The sequence below is a fragment of the Hippopotamus amphibius genome, chromosome 16 (assembly GCF_030028045.1).
Source record: "Hippopotamus amphibius kiboko isolate mHipAmp2 chromosome 16, mHipAmp2.hap2, whole genome shotgun sequence".
Taxonomy (NCBI): Eukaryota; Metazoa; Chordata; class Mammalia; order Artiodactyla; family Hippopotamidae; genus Hippopotamus; species Hippopotamus amphibius.
The window spans coordinates 23,915,636-23,933,933 of NC_080201.1; the positions used below are offsets into that span (position 1 = coordinate 23,915,636).

At 38.9% G+C, this 18,298-nt stretch overlaps 1 protein-coding gene across 6 annotated transcripts in view; it reads left to right on the forward strand.

Moving 5' to 3' along the window:
* The window catches only part of CDH8 (cadherin 8), a 350,610-nt gene that overhangs the window by 231,669 nt on the left and 100,643 nt on the right, over nt 1–18,298 (forward strand). For 5 of the 6 annotated variants that reach the window (XM_057711556.1, XM_057711553.1, XM_057711555.1 and 2 more), the window contains one exon: nt 1,186–1,322. In XM_057711556.1, coding sequence (XP_057567539.1) covers nt 1,186–1,322 — 137 coding nt within the window. Of the gene's footprint in view, nt 1–1,185; nt 1,327–18,298 lie in introns of all 6 variants that reach the window. The other variant, XM_057711551.1, reaches the window with a different exon arrangement.

Genomic DNA, 18,298 nt, shown 5'->3' on the forward strand with positions numbered 1-18,298 from the left:
TTCCACCCTTCCTCCTAGATGGGATTGTACGTGACCTTGGTTTAGTTTGGGCTTCTATAGATATTGAATACCACAGACTGGTGGATTAAACAACAAAAATTTATTTCTCACAGTTCTAGAGGCAAAACCAAGATCAAGGCACCAGCAGATCCAGTGTATGGTGAGGGCTCATTAGGGCGTGTAACCCTAATGACCTATTCTAACCCTAATTACCTCCTAAAGGCCTTACTTCCAAACACTATGGCATTAGGAGTTAGGATTTTAACATATAAATTTTGGAGGCGACACAAACATTTAGTCTACAGTATCCTTCTTTGAGCCTCTGTTCCATCCTGTTTTAGTTTATTTCTCTGCTTATTTATGGACAAATATTTCTAATTATGTCTTGTGTTCCTTAAGACATATAGCTTTTTTTATTTGAGGTTCCACTGCCAAAGCTCAGATCTTGGTGTATAAAAATGATATTAATTACTGTGAAGAAATAATTCCTGTATGATCTTGATACTCAGTGTTCCTGAGAAGCACTTGGCTATACTAACCTGCCCATTTAAAGTTTTAAATTGCATAAAATTTTGTGTTGTAAATCTGCTAAAATATCTCTTCCAATTTTTAAAAATTATTTACTAGAAAATCAGTAGGCAGCTGATTTCTATGGACAGGGATGACTAGGAAACTTAAATATATGCTTAAAACGAAAACAAACCAACAGCAACACAACAAAAACACATGGATACTGTGTAATCAAATATAAGTTGGACACAAACACACATTTCCTTTGAACTGCCATAAATAACTTGCCGTCTAGCACCATCCAGCTTTGGGCTTGAGTTCATTGTTTTCTACGGTATTTTGTGGCAACTACTAATTATCATAAGCTGTCCAATAAATGTGATGGAGTGTCCAATTAACTCTTCATCAGCATCCGTTTTTGAAGATGTTACCTATTGAAACTGATGGCAGTTTATGACCTCCATGTTGCATATGGAGCTAATTACTCCTCGGACAATAATTATGAAGCTTCTTATGCCTCATTCAGTCATCTTGTTTTACAAATTACGATGCCATTGAGTTTCCCAATTCATTTGACGTCACAACTATGGCTCTCTAAGGATTACTAAAGGTTTGCTGTGGAATGTACGGATCATGTAAGCATTGAAGTAGATTACAGATGTATCTGTTTTGTAGGTTTTCCATCGACCGGCACACTGACCTGGAGAGACAGTTCAACATTAATGCAGATGATGGGAAGATAACACTCGCAACACCGCTGGACAGAGAATTAAGCGTGTGGCACAACATAACAATCATTGCTACTGAAATTAGTAAGTGCCTGGGTTTGTTAAAGTCTTCTTTTATGTGGCTGGGTTCAATTTGCGCCTAGGGATCTTATGAGAAGTGGTCCCAGTTTCTAGTAGATGTTTTGGCATTGGTTATTTTATTGTTCCTGAGGAGCCTTTAAATGCTGCATCTCAACGTGAAATAACTTACACTGTGGTAAATTACCAAAAGATTGCAATATATGTGGGAAGGAAACATTCTTATATCCGAGTATTCTTATATCTTATATCCGTCATTCAACCATTAAAAACAATGTTTTGCATATTAAAATATGGGATAGATTTGGTATAAAAGAGTAAGTTAAAAAAATAGAATGCAAGAACTACATACCATAATCTAAATAAGTGGACCCTAACATATATATGTTACATTCAATATAGAGACTATTACTCACATATTTAAACTATGCATATATTCATACATATATAAATGCAGAAAATACAGAAAGAAAATTTATACTGTCAATACATATCATTTTGGGGCGATAAGATGATAGATGATTTGTTAGTTTTGTTTTTTAGAATTACTGTGTCATAGTAATCAGACTATTTAAAATTATATCTTCAATACAAAATTTTTCATCAATTACATGTGAAAATGTAACCTTTTTTTCAGAGGAGGTTCCAGGGTTGTTAAAAATAACATATGTTAATCTTTCTGCCAATTTTTAATGAGCACAGCTTCTTTGATTACACTTAATGACACTACAATTGAGTCTCTAAACAATAGATATGCGGTGAACTTCAGTGCTAGCCTGTCTATGAGGACTTGCACTCTGTCTCACCATTTTTTTTTATTATACAAAACATGCAAAGGGGACATGATGTTCATTTTATTTCCAAGCAAAAGACATTCTGCATATTATCTGAATATCTTGTTTCCATAAAGGAGCTGTTGAAGACTTCACAGTTTACACAAGTTCAAGGGAGACATCACATTCTTGAGGGAATCTGGGTGCAAGGAATCTGAATAAGGAAATAAAAACTCACAATAAGAAAGATTCATAGATATACATATGTAAGGGACATGAGTCCTATAATCTGCTCCATGCTCTCTCTAAAATCTGCTCTGGTTTTCACAGCTAATGTCTTTGAGATACATGATAAATTTGTCTGTAGGAAGAAAAGTAATCTAGACCTCCATGAAGGGCATGGTTTTTCCTTGTTCTGAGATGTGGGGTAATGTCTTCCATGGAGTTTTCCTAAAAACAAAACACAACACAACCACTGTGTGAAAAGCGACGATTCAAGAGTGAAGAATGTTTCTTCTGGCAACCTCAAGGCAGGCAGAGAACCTGCTTGATAGGGAATAAGAAAAGAGCTTTGGAAACTTTGGTGTTTTTCCTTACTAGGAGTACCATTTTCTTCTCTAGTACGTTACTCTGGCAATAATTTTCCTTTGTAACATTAAGAGATAAAGCAAACAAAGCAACACATGTAGTGGCTTTGGTTTATTAGAAGTGTTAACCCCACCTAGATATGATTTTTTTTTTTTTTTTTGGTAATTTACAATGTCGAAGCCATATATCACCTTAAGCCTCTGAGAAAAAAACTATCTATTTAGATTGGTTTGAGACTGTATAAAAATGCTCAAAAGGACCATGGTTTTCTTTAAAGTATGTAGGCAATAATTACTTTTAAAAGAATTTTCTCATATCGAATATAAAAACCTACTTGAGTTCGCCTTAATCTATGAAACATTTTTTATGAGATGGATGCCTTCACTTAAATAATTCATCAAGGAGGCCCTAATTATAAGAATCCACGTGCTCCATTCTAAAGAGTAAAAGGAAATGAATACACAGAACAGGTGGTTAGGAAGCATTTCAGGGGCAATCCAGAAACAAAAAACTCTTTTGCAGGGAATCACAGGCAAGTAAGGAAGACAGATACAAAAGCAGATACTCCAGGGTAATGAACTGTTAACTCTAGGGTGACAAGGGTACCAAACCCAATCAGGGAAGACATTCATTTACTCGTTCACTCAATAATTGTTTATTGAATCTTTGGTACTTGCCAAGCACTGTTTTAGTGACTGGAGATAAAGCAGTGAACGAAATAGGCAAAACCCCTGGTCCTTTGGAGTTTCCTTCTAGCAGCACCCAGAAGCCCCTGCATATGAAAGGGTGAGTTGGAATCTGCTCATGTATCCATAAAGAATGACACAGAGTTGAGGATGAAGGTGATGAGTATTGGGAATAACAAGCAGTTCCATGTTGAAGGTGTGAAAAAATATGCGACCACAAACCATCTTTAATGAACATATGATTGATCAAAAAATATTGAAATATACACCAGATAAACTTTTCTTTATGGCTTGAGAGAAATCACTCAAATATGCCCTAGATTCAAGTTTACGGTTAGCTCCATATAGAGACCAAATAGGAAATGGCTCTGTTCACATAACAACCCTCAGCTTTACTTTGAACCCTATAGAATTAAAAATATACAACCCAAACTTACATTACTCTGTTGACATCAATGGGCATTATCTTACCTTTTATTACATCTTTTTTTTTATCTTTTTTTTTTAACTCAGAGATAGAAAACTAAACTTTTTAAAAAAAATTTTTCATGCAACTTTCTTAAAACCAATAAGATTGAGAGTACAAAAGAGAACTTTAATTTTAGGCTGTAAAATATAAGCTGAGGTGGGCATAAATCTAGAAACTTCAAATGTAAAATTAGGTTATCTTTTTTCTAAATCATGAAAGGAAGTCGAAATAATAAGATCACAGAGAACTTAAGAAATATCGGAATTACTATGAAAGTGGCTTAGAAACTTGTTTTGACTTGATTTTATTATTTAGCCCGTCATGTAATGTTTATCTTCCAAAGCCGCAGACCATGTCTTGGAAAAAAAATATTAAAGGGAGATTTATTGTATTTGGATGAGATGAATATTTAAAACCACCCAGGACAATAGAACCCTATAGGGGGAGGTTTTAATAAAGATAAAGAAATATTCATTCCAGGGAGAACAATTTAAAATTACTCTCAGAACACCATCTCTTCAGGCAAAAGATTTAAGCAAATGAAATTAAGCTAAAAAATGGATTTCAGGAAAGTCCATCTGTTATCTCTTAATGAGAATGGAGATGTCATCCTTTATCCTCTCATGTCAGATTCACTTAACCAAGGCTGAGATGCTTCACTGTGTGTATTTCCCAAGTTTTCAGTGGTAATAGATCTAACTTGCCATCAGTCTCAACAGGCACAGCTCACTGCATGAGCTGGCAGTTAGATGCCCAAGTGCTAACAGGAGATTAGGCTTGTATAGTGCATCTTTGCTAAGTAGCTTTGCTAGCAGCAGCCGCATCCCTTGAAACTATTGTGCATGGCTGCTGTGTACCATGGTAGTGAAGGTTTAAAGTAAATTTAGCTAAACACTGAAAAAGTATTATGTAATCCCTACTGTGCATTTAATTCTCACATCACTCTTTGAAAACAGGTACTATTACCATGTGCATTTTTCAGTCAAGGAAACTCAGACAGAGGTAAATAACTTGCCCAGAGTCTCCAAGAGAGCAAGAGGTGGAGGCAAGATTGGTACCCATGTTGTTTATCTGCAGATTACACGTTCTTAGATGCCTTCTTCGGGAGCAAGCCTCTCCTATAGCTTCTTTCCTTCCATCCTCCTGCTTAAATTGAGCTTCTGACACTGCCATCATTTCCTAAAGCAAATGAATGGAGTAGTTCTTCTGTGCAAAGCAGAAGGCTGGTGCGGGGACAAGAGTACAGTGGAGGAAAGAACAGCCTGCATTCGCTCAGGCCCTCTTATTTTAGTATGTATAACCCTGGAGAGAAATACTGCCTAATGGACAAAGCTAGGCTTTGGAACTGTTCCGATAGTAATTCTATTCCCATTTTCGAGATCAGGAAACTGAATGACATTTTAGGAGACAGCATTTTTCAATGAAGTTCACAGAGAACTTAACGTGCCCAGCTGATCCCAGTCACCTAGGTTATTATTTAAACCAGAGTTCTGGCATTTGCCTAGGACCTACGGAACCAGAATTTCAAGGCAGCTATTCAGGAATCCACTTCTCACAAGTTCTCCTACCTCTGCTCCACCCTCCCCATCAGATTCACATTATAATTTAATTATAATTAATATCATTTTATATTATAAACATAATTATAATATTGTGTAGGAAGGCAGAAAAAGGTGTTTTTCTATTTGTGTGTTTTAGTATTTATTGTGTGTTGTTCCTGTGGAGGTAGGTGGTATTTCACTGACCTGAGATTTGAGCTAAGGCTTGTCAGATGTTGCCAAGATTCCCTTAGGTTGGATAGGGTAGTACAACCTACGTGAGACAGCAACATGGATAATACGCACAGCTGTCAGAGAGATAAACGATATTGGGGGACAGTCAGGGAAAAATTTGCTTAGAATAGAGTCTCTGCAGGGACATTTCAGAGGTACTGAATGCCAATTTTAAAGTGTCTTTCCCAGAGAAAGTGGTGATGTGGGATGGAAAGTGGGGAAACCCACTAACACCGTGTATCCAAGAGCAGGCAATTGGCATTTACAGAAAGCATACTACTATTGGTTACCTGAAAGTATTGTAAAGCAGGAAGCATATAATTGCCCATTAAATTAATCTCTTTGAGTTAGTGATAATGCATTGCTCTAGCCCACTACAGTGGACTGCACGCAATACTGCAAATGAAGCTTTTCGCTAATGATGGTTAAATCTCCCAGGGAACACACTAGTTTGATAGCACTTACGGAATGCTTCTTCCTGGCATAGGGCCCAGTTGCCAGAATAATTGCTTTGTCCAACCCAGGCTACTTAGGAAAAAATATATCTTTATAGGGAGCTCATTGTTTAGGGAAATGTTGGGTCCCGGAGTTGGATGGAGTTGGCCACATCTTTCCCTTATAACCTTGGGAAAATTATTTCCCCTCTCTTGCTCTCAGTTTTTCCACCTGTGAAATGGGAGTCATAATTGTTCCTTTAAATTTAGGGTGTAGTAAAAATTGAGTTAAAACTGATGATACTATACCTTTTAGTTCAAAATCCATCTATAACCTTTAGAAATTGATGAACAAGTTGCACATATTCTTGTTAATACAGCCCTAACCTTAGGCTTTGGATAACAGCTTAATTTTAAATTATTTATTTGGTTTATATTGTCTTTTCCCCCTTCTCCTCCCCACAACAACAAAACTGGTAATTGTGACCTGTGTGTTACTGCTGGGTGCCGTTGTGTTTCTTCACTGCACAGCCAATATGTTCACTGACCCTCCCTGGTTCAGGCATGGTAGATTGACCTGTGCCTAAAGAAAGTCCCTCAAAATGAAGCAGGCATATTCTTGGAGAGCCTGATTGAATTAAAGACTGCAGATTTTATAGCAAGATCTCGTTCAAAATATGTAATGTCTCTATCTATTGCCTATGGCATGACCCGGACTAGTGTTTCTTTACTATCAATATCATTTCCTCGTATAGAATTGAATGGAAGCAGATGGAGAGAAGCCATTGTCCAGTTCGATAACGCCCACAGAAGGGAAAGGATGATGGAAGTCTGAGGTGGACAGTAAAATTCAGGAGCAGGAGGGGTTAAGGGGCTCCCAAATATCAGAGAAGCTGTAGCAGTAAGACTGATGCAACTGTCTGCGAATGCAGGCACATGGCAAATTCCTATCAAGATCCCCTCACCTCAGACAAGCGTGCAGGTGTTGTGAGGCAGAGATCAACATTCTTCTTTTTTTTTTAATAAATGTATTTATTTATTCATTGGCTGTGTTAGGTCTTCGTTGCTGCACGTGGACCTGCTTTAGTTGCTGCGAGCTGGGGCTACCCCTTGTTGTAGTGCATGGGCTTCTTATTGCGATGGCCTCTCCCATTGTGGGGCACAGGCTCTAGGTGCATGGGATTCAGTAACTGTGGCACACGGGCTCAATACCTGTGGATGGCGGGCTCTAGAGCACAGGTTCAGTAGTTGTGGCGCACGGGCTTAGTTGCTCCACGGCACATGGGATCTTCCCGGACCAGGGATTGAACTCGTGTCCCCTGCACTGGCAGGCGGATTCTTAACCACCGTGCCACCAGGGAAGTCCCAAAGAGATCAGTATTCTTCACAATAAAGGTTATAATGAAGGGAAGTGGAAAATAAATTATGGGAAAGTGAAGGGGAAGCTACGGGTTCCTGGAAAAGAGATCAGCATCCAAAGTAAGACTTCCGACAGAGAATGGGAGTGTCATTCCAAGTTCAAGGAAAGGTCTGGTGCAGGCCCTGAATGAATATCATTTTGTGGGTAACCCACACCAGAATTATTTTAACCACTTTAGTGCCCACTTCATGTGCAACTGCTCCAGGTACTAGAATATTGACTTGGGAATCTCTCCCTGGGTTCCTCTTTGTCCTGCATCCATTCTGCCGGTATCCTCCCACCACCTTTCCATCTCTGTCGTCTTTACCCCTCTTTTGTTCCAATCTATTAGAAAAAGCCTGCAGATTGAGATTGGAGACATAGATCTTAACTAGGAACTCCTTTAAGATGTCACTATGACTAATAGCCCCTTAGTCCTAACCCAGAAAAAGACAGAAGGTAGGAGGCTTCTATCCCTATGTCTTACCCTGGTCTCTCTTTATAAACCACCCTCCTCAAACCTTAATAACTCCTACTGTAGACAACCGTAGATAAAGGATAGGAGGTAGACAACAAACAGAGATTCAGGCTTTTCAGATGCAGGTTGTAGCACACTGACCAGTCAGCAAATGGGCATCTCCAGGTTTGAGGGTACCAGATAAAGGGCGGCATATAGGGGATGTCCTAGATATGTGAACAGATTATAAAGATTGGATGATAGTAGGTTGATTTACCCTCACCTGTGGTTTCTCTGGGGACAGAGGAAGCACATGGACTTGGGAAGAAAGTTCAGACATCAATCTATAAACCAAAGAGATAAATATAGAAGTTAAGTGGCCAAATTTATAAGTCAGTTTGCTTGGATGGAATCATTATTTTTTCATTCATCTACACGCTCCATTGCTAAGTTACTTAATTTCTCTCTGTGGCTTAGTTTCCCTGTTAATAAAATGGGAGATATACTGAAACACCTTTTGAGGTGTGTGATAAGGAGTGGATATGTTTACATGCTAATATCTTTCCTAACATGGAGTAAACTTTTGATAATAAAGCTTACGTTAATTTTAATCATAACAATAATTATAAAATAAACATAAATTTTTATCATTTTATATAATTAAAGAGGATATACCTACAAGTAACCTTTTTTTTTTTTTTTTTGTCATCAGATAAAACCACCTAGCTTTATTTTGAGGATATACAAATTGTGAGTTTTTGAGAAAGTATCATCCTGAGATGATTTGGGAGGTATAATTTTCAACAAACATACAGATCCAAAAGAAAGGGCTTCTTTCCTCTGTCAGTCCTGGCAAGCTTGGTAACCTTAAAATCCACCTTCTTACCCAAAACCAAGGTCATAGTTACTGTTATCAGCTCTTTCTCAGAAAGCAGTAGTGGTTACTAGGTAAAAACATAAACCATGAAGTCAAATTTTCACAGTCAAAACATATGCTCTACGTGTGATCTGAATAAGTCACATAATCTCTTTTGGCCTCAGTTGCTGTATTTGAAGTTTGTCGTGACCATTAAATGAGATAATACAGGTAAAATGCATAAAACAGAACCTGGCATATAGGAAGGACTCAATAATGTTTCTTCTTTCTCCTCTGTAGTGCCCCTCCCCCCTCCTTCCTCATCCTCCTCTCCATCCTTCTCCAGACCAAACCTGGTGCCTACTCTCTCTTACATAAACATAAACTGTGAGTCCTTTATCCAAACATTCTGTTTGTCATTTAGATCTCCCCTTTTCCCCCAGCCAAATGGACTTAGGAATAAAGGGAACCAAAATAGTCATATGGACACTGATTTATATTCGTTCCCTTCTGTTGCATACTAAGCTACATCAGAACGTAGATGTGTTTCTCCTGGTTCTGTGGAGCCGCTGGCCAGTTCTTTTGGTCTGAGTTGGTTTTGCGCGTCTGTCTGGTCAGCTGGTGGCTTGTCTGGGGCTAGACAGTCTGTATTGGCCTCACAGGTCTAGTTAGGCCAAGGTACCTTCGTTGATGCCTCTTCTCTGCTCCACATGGCCTTGCATCCTCTGATAGTCTAACTCAGCTTCTTCAGTGCTGCTCCCAGGCCTCCATGGAGCAGCAAAAGACCAGGCAGCAAGTACTTGCCACGTCTCTATTTGCATCAAGTTTGCAACCTCCATTGGTCAAAACAAGTCCCATCAGCAAGAGCATGTTTAAGAAGTGGAGAAATAAATGTCACCTCTTGATGGGAGGAGTTGGAATTTCCAAATATTATGGGCATTCTTTTTTAAAAAAATTTATTTCAAACTGGGATGCTAAATTTCAACATGTATGACCAAGAAGTGATACGGATCTGTAGGCTTCCAGATTCCTTTTCTCATTACAGTACACGTACCTCCAAAATTCTCTGCTCTAACGTCTTACTTATTTGAGAAAAAGGATTGGAAGCAGTATTTCTAAGAACTGTCAACTGGTTAACTATGGATTCTTTACCATTTCAGCTTAAATAGCAATTTGGATTATTCATAGTAAATCTGTGCATTTATAATGCTACAAAAATTTCTCCTACATGACTTCTAGTGTAAGCTTTAGCTACTATTATTAATATTTCTTGATATCTAAGCTGGGTTAAATTCCTTTGCTATAAGATCTCAAAGATCCATGCTCTTTGCCTTTAAGTGACTGACTGAGGCTTATAATACCCATTCATTTGCTTGAGGTTTTGAAAATACGTCTCTAAGGGGAGAAATAGGTTAAAATCCTTGTTCTCATGAGACATTTCATTATTGCTTTGTTATTGATCACTGTTTTATCCTGGGAACCTAGCACAGTGGGACTCCCAGTAAATATCTGCCGAGTTAATGAATGAATAAAGGAAATAAGAATTAATACCACAAGATATTAACCTGATGAGTTCTGACTCCAAACAGACACTCCTGATTAATTGCTGGAGAGGATCTCTAGTTTAATATACCCCACTCAGCTCTGTGTTAAAAGTCTTGGGCAGACAAGCACATAGGCACAATGGCTTTCTGGATTTTTTAAGTCATTCTTTCTTGAGTGACTGAAATGGAGGCAAAAAGGGCAGGAATGACTACTCTCTCCTTGTATGAAAATTGTGGGACATTGACTGTGATCATAGGGAAGGATTCCCATAGAATATTAACTAATCTGAAGAGGCAGAGGCAGAGACTGACCATGAGAAAGGTGCTGGCAGGGAGGAGCCTCAGGTCCCCTCGCTCTTTCCCCAAGGAGCCAGGCTTCTGATCTAAGAACCTTTATTTCTCTTCCCTCTGAGAGCCTGAGGCAAGCCCTGAATTATGCCAGCCCACACTTCATTACCCAACAAGCCCGTTTATCGTTTAATCTGATCTGTATTGAACAAGTGGAAGCAGGTTACAAAGCAGCAAAGCCTAAAGAATGAAAATACAGCACGTTTTCTGATGATAGGAAACCCTAATCCAAAGCTTAGAAATCAGGGCTAAAAATAGACACCGATTCCATCTTTTATACGCCCCCTCCCCCCCACCTAGCATTTCAGTGCCAGGTTAAGTGGCCCTTTAGCCAGATGGTAGAATTTTGAACTATGATAACTTGCTTTCATCTAACGTGGAGTAGCAGGAAGTTGGTTCCTCTACACACTCACTTACAATACTAATATTTTCATGTTCCTGGAGTATCTATAGGACAAGCGTCCACCCCACATGTCACCCAAGGTCAAGGGTTATGCTGTCATGCAAGGGTTGTGTTGCTTCCAGAAGCAACGAAGTAGAATGTAAAGAAATTGTCTCTAAGGCATGCACTGAAATTCTATCATTTACTTAAAAAGCATATAATTTGGAGGAGGGTGGGATTTCTCCATCAGATGGGAGAAACAGTCTTCTCTGGGAACATCCTTTGTGGAAGGTATATTTTCATCAGGGTCATAAAGTAACAGTAGGCTTTTGTCAGAAATGTATTTCCAAATTAATAAATGTCTTGATCAAGAGAAGAACAGCCTAGAATATCTTCTGGAGATGAGGGAACTGAGGAGAGAAAAGAGAATATGGTTGGAAAGGTAAGTATAGCAAATTATGATTGGCTTCGGATGCCAGGTATGGGAAATGATCTTATTATTTATGTCAGAGGGGCTCATCAAATACATAGGGATATCAAAATAAGGGAAATGTAGGGCTCAGAATATTAGCATTCCAGATTTAGGGGCAGAAGAGGTTATGGGTGGAACAGAGCCTAAGACCTGGAGAATGAGAAGGGGAAGAATGTGGCTGTGACGGTGGCTCAGAATCATCCAGAGAGCTTGTTAACACATAGATTCCTGGGCCAAAGAATTTGTATTTCTAACAAGTTCCCATGTGAGGCCGAAGCTGCTGGCCCAGGGACCACACTTTGAGAACCATGGCTATAATCCCTGCAGTCCTAATTCCGGATAAAACTAAAGCTGCATTAGAAATGGAGTTTGAATGAAGAGAAACTGGCATCTGGTGAAAACGAACGCGCAACGGGGAAAAGCAAATGCTGCTGGAGATGGCAGACCTTGGTGACGGGGATGAAAATAATGATACAATTAAGAGTCTCTGCTTACTCTGTGCTAGGCAATGTTGTAGCCCTTTCAATACCCTTTATCTGTGTAATCCTCACAGCAGTTCCATAAGTTGGTACCACCAGTCTCTCATCTAATAAAGCTACCAAACTTCAAGCTCTCCATGTTTAGGTGGCTAAGTTTGGATTTGATCCTAGGTTTGTCTGATTCTTCAGCCAAATCCCTGACTACTGAGGCTGCATCTTCTACTAGCGATAGCCTAGTTGCTACTGAGACATATCATGATTCACGTTAACAAATCATAAAACAGAAAAGCTGCTCCATCCTTCCAAAGTTTCAGAGTTCACAGCCTTCCTTTGACTAGCTCTTTATAGAACAGGTTAGAACACAAAGGGATGTCACTGATAGGCGTTTTTCCCCACTGAAAGGGCAGCAGGAGGTCCAGTTGGGGATAAGGAAGTTAAAATTTGCATCTGTAAACTATCTGTTCCAGGGGAATTTGGATTTTTAGGAATCTCTAGCTCCTAAATTTAAAACAAACTAAAGGGGCTCCTTATATTAAAGTGCGAATGCTCCTGCAACTCACTGAGATAAGCCTGGAATGATGCTGAAGTCTGCTCCACACACCTGCTGTTATCATTTGACAATGAATGCTTAATAATAGGCTGAAGAAGGGAGACATGGAATAAAACCACAGATGACAAATGTGAAAGGAAAAGCATCGACTATGCAGCCAAAATGTTGCGGAAATCGAATCAGTCTGTCAAGAAACCTAGCACTGCACTCGGAGGTTTGGAGAACTCAGGTTTATTAAGCTGGCAGTCCCAGACGAGCTAACACTCTAAAGTTCTGGGGCCCTGAGCTCAGGGTGAGCTTTACTTTTATAGGGGTCAGTGCACATGGTTACAGTTAGCATTGGTTGATTGGCTACCTGGTTACTATAGGTTATGGGCAGTTACAGAGCACGGGAGTTGCTATGGGTTACGTCCAGGCGGTTTCCAAACAGAAACTTGCAGGAGCAGAACATTCCATACTTATCAGAACATCTTAAGGTTGCAGTTGATTGCTAGGTCATCTTGTTCTTACCTCAGCACAGCAAGCAGATTTTACAGAAGCAGAGCAAGCATGAAGTTATTTCTAGCTGAGCACAAATTTTTAATTTTCCTCTTCAAAACCAATATGAATTCCAACCTAGGTTCCATTAACAACAACCTACTTGAACATCAACAATTTCCTTGATCAATCTAATGTATTTATTTACTGGTTAAAAGGAAACTATAATACTCAATAGGGAACTAAAACTCACCTGATTGATAGAATATATATGTATACATAATTGTTGTATTTTTATAATTCATATAGATTATATTAATATGTTATAATAATCACATTTTGTCATCTTATTTATTATAATTTAATATAATATAAATATATTCTCTATATTTGTTTTTGGCAATGCCAATAATAATAAAAGCCTCATCACCTGTTTTTTCAGGTGGCTGTTGTGAGCTTGATGCTTAAGAGACACGTTTTAGAAGCTTCTCTGTCTTGACTTTAACTGTTTTGTTTAGCAAAACAAACAATTATAATGTGCTGTGAAGAAAATCTGTGTTTGCAAAAAATGTTCTATTTGAGCACATATATATATATTTTTTTTCGTAGATTTTAAATAAGGCTTGTCATTAGATTGTGTTTTAGGCACAGTATCTGAATCTCACTGAAGGTTAATATTTGAGTATCTCTGGATATAAAAATACCCACACTGAGCCAGCATTTGATTTCCTGCTGAATTGTTTTTCACATTTCCAATATAATTATGTAGCAGTTACAAAGAAACAAAGACTGAACTCCAAAGAATACCATAGAAACCCACATTTGTTTATTTAAGAAAAGATATAAAAAGCATCTAAGACAGACTGATGTGTTGGGTGACTTCTCAGGGAAACTGATACCTAAAATAAATCTGAAAATATCTGGATATTTATCAGAAGTAATTGGTTAGGCATTGGTTTAAAAAGGCATTTAGATATTCTACAAATGACCTCTGGCATATGAATTAGGAGGCCTTAGCAGATATCTTTATTTTATCTTTGGTCTCTGAATGATTGATTTTGTCCCTTGTAATTTCCATCTTAAAGAGAGTTAAGATCCAAAACGTTAGTCACTAAATGTACCAAATAATTGTTGACTGAATGCACAAAACCTTAGTAAGTCAAACACACTTCTGCACCTCTACTTTAGGCACTGTGGTCACAGGTTGTTAAAGATCTAGTTCCCGGCCTGGAGGTGGGGCTTCTGCAATAGGGAGATAACCGCTGGCAGGTTGTCTCCTGGAAGGAGATGAACACGTCTTAACAACACATGTGAGGAAGAAATTAGTTCTATATGCCTTCTCTAATGCCTCTCGGAGTCAAGTACAATGCTACATTGGGAGAAGTAAAGAGGAAAGGCAAGAATGTTACAGGCAAAGGGAAGCGCTTGAATCCACCCAGGATGTTTTGGGAATTCTGTGATGAAAGGGGGGCACTTGTTGATCTTGGCTTATTTTAGTCATGGTTATAGGAGTCTGCACTGTATGCACCATTTATTTCCACGGGGACCTTTCTGTTGTGCTTTTTAGCCGACAGGAAAATAAAAATGAACACCTAAGATATAGTGTCTGGTTGTAGAAAGGCTGGAAAGGCTCGCTGGTCTTTGGACATCATAAGCATCATGATTTGGGAAAGTTGCACAGAAGCAGGCAGAGCAACTCTCCTGTGATCTCCTTTGATTCAATATCTAGATCTGTTCGATTTATTCCTATCTGGGTGTGGCAATCAAGACAAACTAGAATTTGAGATGCTACCTAATTCCAGGCAGAATGACAGTCACCACAGTGTGCAAACATTTGTTTCATTCGCTCTTCATAACAACATTGACATGGATGCATCCTGAGCATTGTTTCTGAAGTGTATGAAGTGACATCTGGGAAGTCAGGGAATGTATATGAGGTCACAGATCTAATACTGTGAGGTTCAGATCCACCAGGTTTAATATCAAAGCCTGGACTCTATTCTTTGGTGCTACTAACTAAGCGTGACAGATAGGCAAACAGGGCAAACATCCTTGAAAAATACTAATCGTTATACAAATGTGTCATTAGGTGCCAGGCTTTGTGCTAGATACTATATATTTGAGAAGCAAAAATCAGGGGATTAAATTGCTGACCATCTACTTGGGATAAACATCATAACAATAAATAATAGTCATATAAGGCAGTGTGTTTATTTAGTGTAGTTTTGCCAATAAACGTGGCTCACCTACACCGTCACAGGAATACTTTGGTCCTTCTTCTTAATGGACACATACTGTAAGTATTGTGTCTACAATAGGAACAACTAATTTTAAGAGGCAAAGAGTTGGGTATGATAAACCCATTCAGGAAACATAGGTTCAATTCTTGAACCTATTGTAATGGTACTTCTGGACTTCAGAGTTCTCTTCTGTATGTGAGTAAAATGAGAACATTACCAAGTTCTCTTCCATCTCGGGTTGAAGGATCTTCACTGGCTGCAGCATAACATGATAATGAAAAGCATAGGTTTGGGGACAGAAAGACATGGGATTGTAAACTTAACTACAATACCAATAAGTCATGCGATGTTAGAAAAAGGGTTCATCCTTTCTAAGCCTCAATTTTATCACTTGTAAGATGCGGATAATAATATTTTTCTATTGTGTTGTATGCTTCACCTACCATAGTCCCTAGTCTTAAAAAATCATAGAATGGTTAAAATATACAGGGGAATATGTGGGGGAAGCAAAAATCTTTTATCCTTTAAAACAGCATATTCAGGGCTTCCCTGGTGGTGCAGTGGTTAAGAATCTGCCTGCAAGTGCAGGAGACATGGGTTCCAGCCCAGGTCCGAGAAGATCCCACATACTGTGGAGCAACTAAGCCTGTGCGCCACAACTACTGAGCCTGTGCTCTAGAGCCCGTGAGCCACAACTATTGAGCCCACGTGCCACAACTACTGAAACCTGTGCAACTAGAGCCTGTGCTCCACAACAAGAGAAGCCACTGTGATGAGAAGCCCGCGCACCACAGTGAAGAGTAGCCCCCACTCTCCACACCTACAGAAAGCCTGCACGCAGCAACGAAGACCCAATGCAGCCAATAAATACAAAATTAATTAATTAATTAAAAAACAAAAACAAAAACCAGCATATTCAATATATGGTCTAGAGTAAATTAAAGTCTTTGAGACACTTTTAGGGGTTCCATGAGGTCAAAATGTGTTTAGAATAATACTCAGAAGCTTATTTGCCTTTTTCTCTCTCACATTCTCACACGTGAGGGTGGAGTTTTCCAAAGGCTACATGACATGTGTTGGTACTGTTGTTCAATGGCTAATGAAGTGTGTGTGTGTGTGTGTGTGTGTGTGTATTATTTTGTTTTAAACATTAGTTGCAGTTTCTAGTTGGTAAATATTGAGAAATATAAGCCAGTAACATGTTTTTATAAATAAAAGCTTTTTGATTTCTTCAGTTATTTTTAAGTGTATAAAGAGGCCCTGAGACCAAATTAAGAACCATGGCCTTAGGAAGGCATTTATCTTCTCAATTAGTTTGAGATATAGTAACAGCAAAAAGTATGACTATCTCTTAGATATCATGTTGATAAAATAATTTCTCACCAGCAGAATGCAGGTTGGATATTGAAAGAAGGAATGCGTGTAACGACTTTTGTAGGATTCTTGGTATAGTATCGAAAGAAGGAACTCAGTAAATGTTAGTCATTGTTAAGAGCAGAATGAAAATGAAGTTGGCCCCAGTGGAAATAGATTGACATTAAAACTGACATTTCTAGGGTCTCATCAAATAAGGTTGCCTTCTCAAGAGACAGCATTATGTCAGGACAGATCAAGACTTGCGTTCTGCTAAATCCCTGGTATTGCTACTCCTTCAGGGAGACCTATGAGCTGAAATAGGGAATTAAGAGCGTCACAGAGAAAGGCTGGGGGGACCCACCCAGATACTTCCAGAGAGTGACACCCCAGTGTAAGGACCAAGCCTGATGTGTTCTTTCGGGACCAGCCCTGCCTCTGGACCTAGGCAGATTCGCAGCGCATAGGGCTGCCAGGGTTTACATGCCACAACTGACTCCCGTTGCTCTCACTCCATGTTTTTTCAAGCCAGTTTTTTTTGTGATTATTTATTCAGTTTTAGAAACGCTGCAATAAAATATGCTGACCTCGATGATGGTGAAAATGATGCCAACAACAGCGATCATTCCATCATTTCTTGAGCTTGCTTTCCCAGGGCCTGACACAGCATTTTGAGTAGAGTCACCCGTGTACTTTTTTTTTTACAGAACTTCCCTATGTGGCTGGAAATTTTTGAGTTGGCCAAAAAGTTCATTTGGGTGTCACAGAAAAACTCAAAGGAACTTTCTGGCCAACCTGATATTTTCTCTACATTGTGCAGGTAAGAAAATCGGATAGCTGTTGTGTGTGTGCTAAGCATTACGGACTTCATAACTAGTACCTGGTGGAGCTAAACGTTAAACCTATGTTTGTCTGACACCAGAACCTCTGTGTTAACCGTGGTGCCACACGCCAAGGCTTTTGGTGGACATGGTATTTTTCAGTGTAAATGAATGTATTTGCATGCTTGTTAAGCAAGCATCTTCCGTAGGCTTGGCCAATGCATGTTTGTGCTGAAGCACCATTCCCTTCAGGAATGTGCTGAGAGAGTAAAGTTTCCGTCCCAAACGCTGAAGACAAAACCCTAAATCTCAGGGAACCTCGCAAGTCGAATGATATTTTGGAAAATTTAGTCATCAAAGTGAGAATCTGGCCAGATAAGGATAACTTCGGCCTCCGGATTTCATTTCTGCTAGTAACAGGAATTCCTCACATTTCTATTTTTATATTATATATTTTGTAAACAGATTCTCTATTCTTTACAACATTGAAGCCTCAAAACCACAATATGAAAATAAGCCAGGGCTGGTTGTATTATCCTGTGTTTTAGATGATGTAGCTGAAAGTTAGAAAGCTTGAGTTGTTTCCTCAAGGTCATTCCGCTCGGCAGTGCAAAGTCATTCTGTAACCCTGAGACTTTTCATGAATCTGTAATTAGCATGTGCTTCACTAATGTTCATTTTGCAAGAACAGATATATACCAGATGAATTCTGGTAATATAAACTGTGAGGGTGGTGACAATAATACCACCTATCGGTCACGCTGTGTATAACCATCAGTTTTACAGAGTAGATATTTTACCTAGGAACTGTATAAATAGTGTTACACACACCTACAAATCAGGCAGAGATCATCTTGGTAAACACCTTGAAAAGTGTTAGCA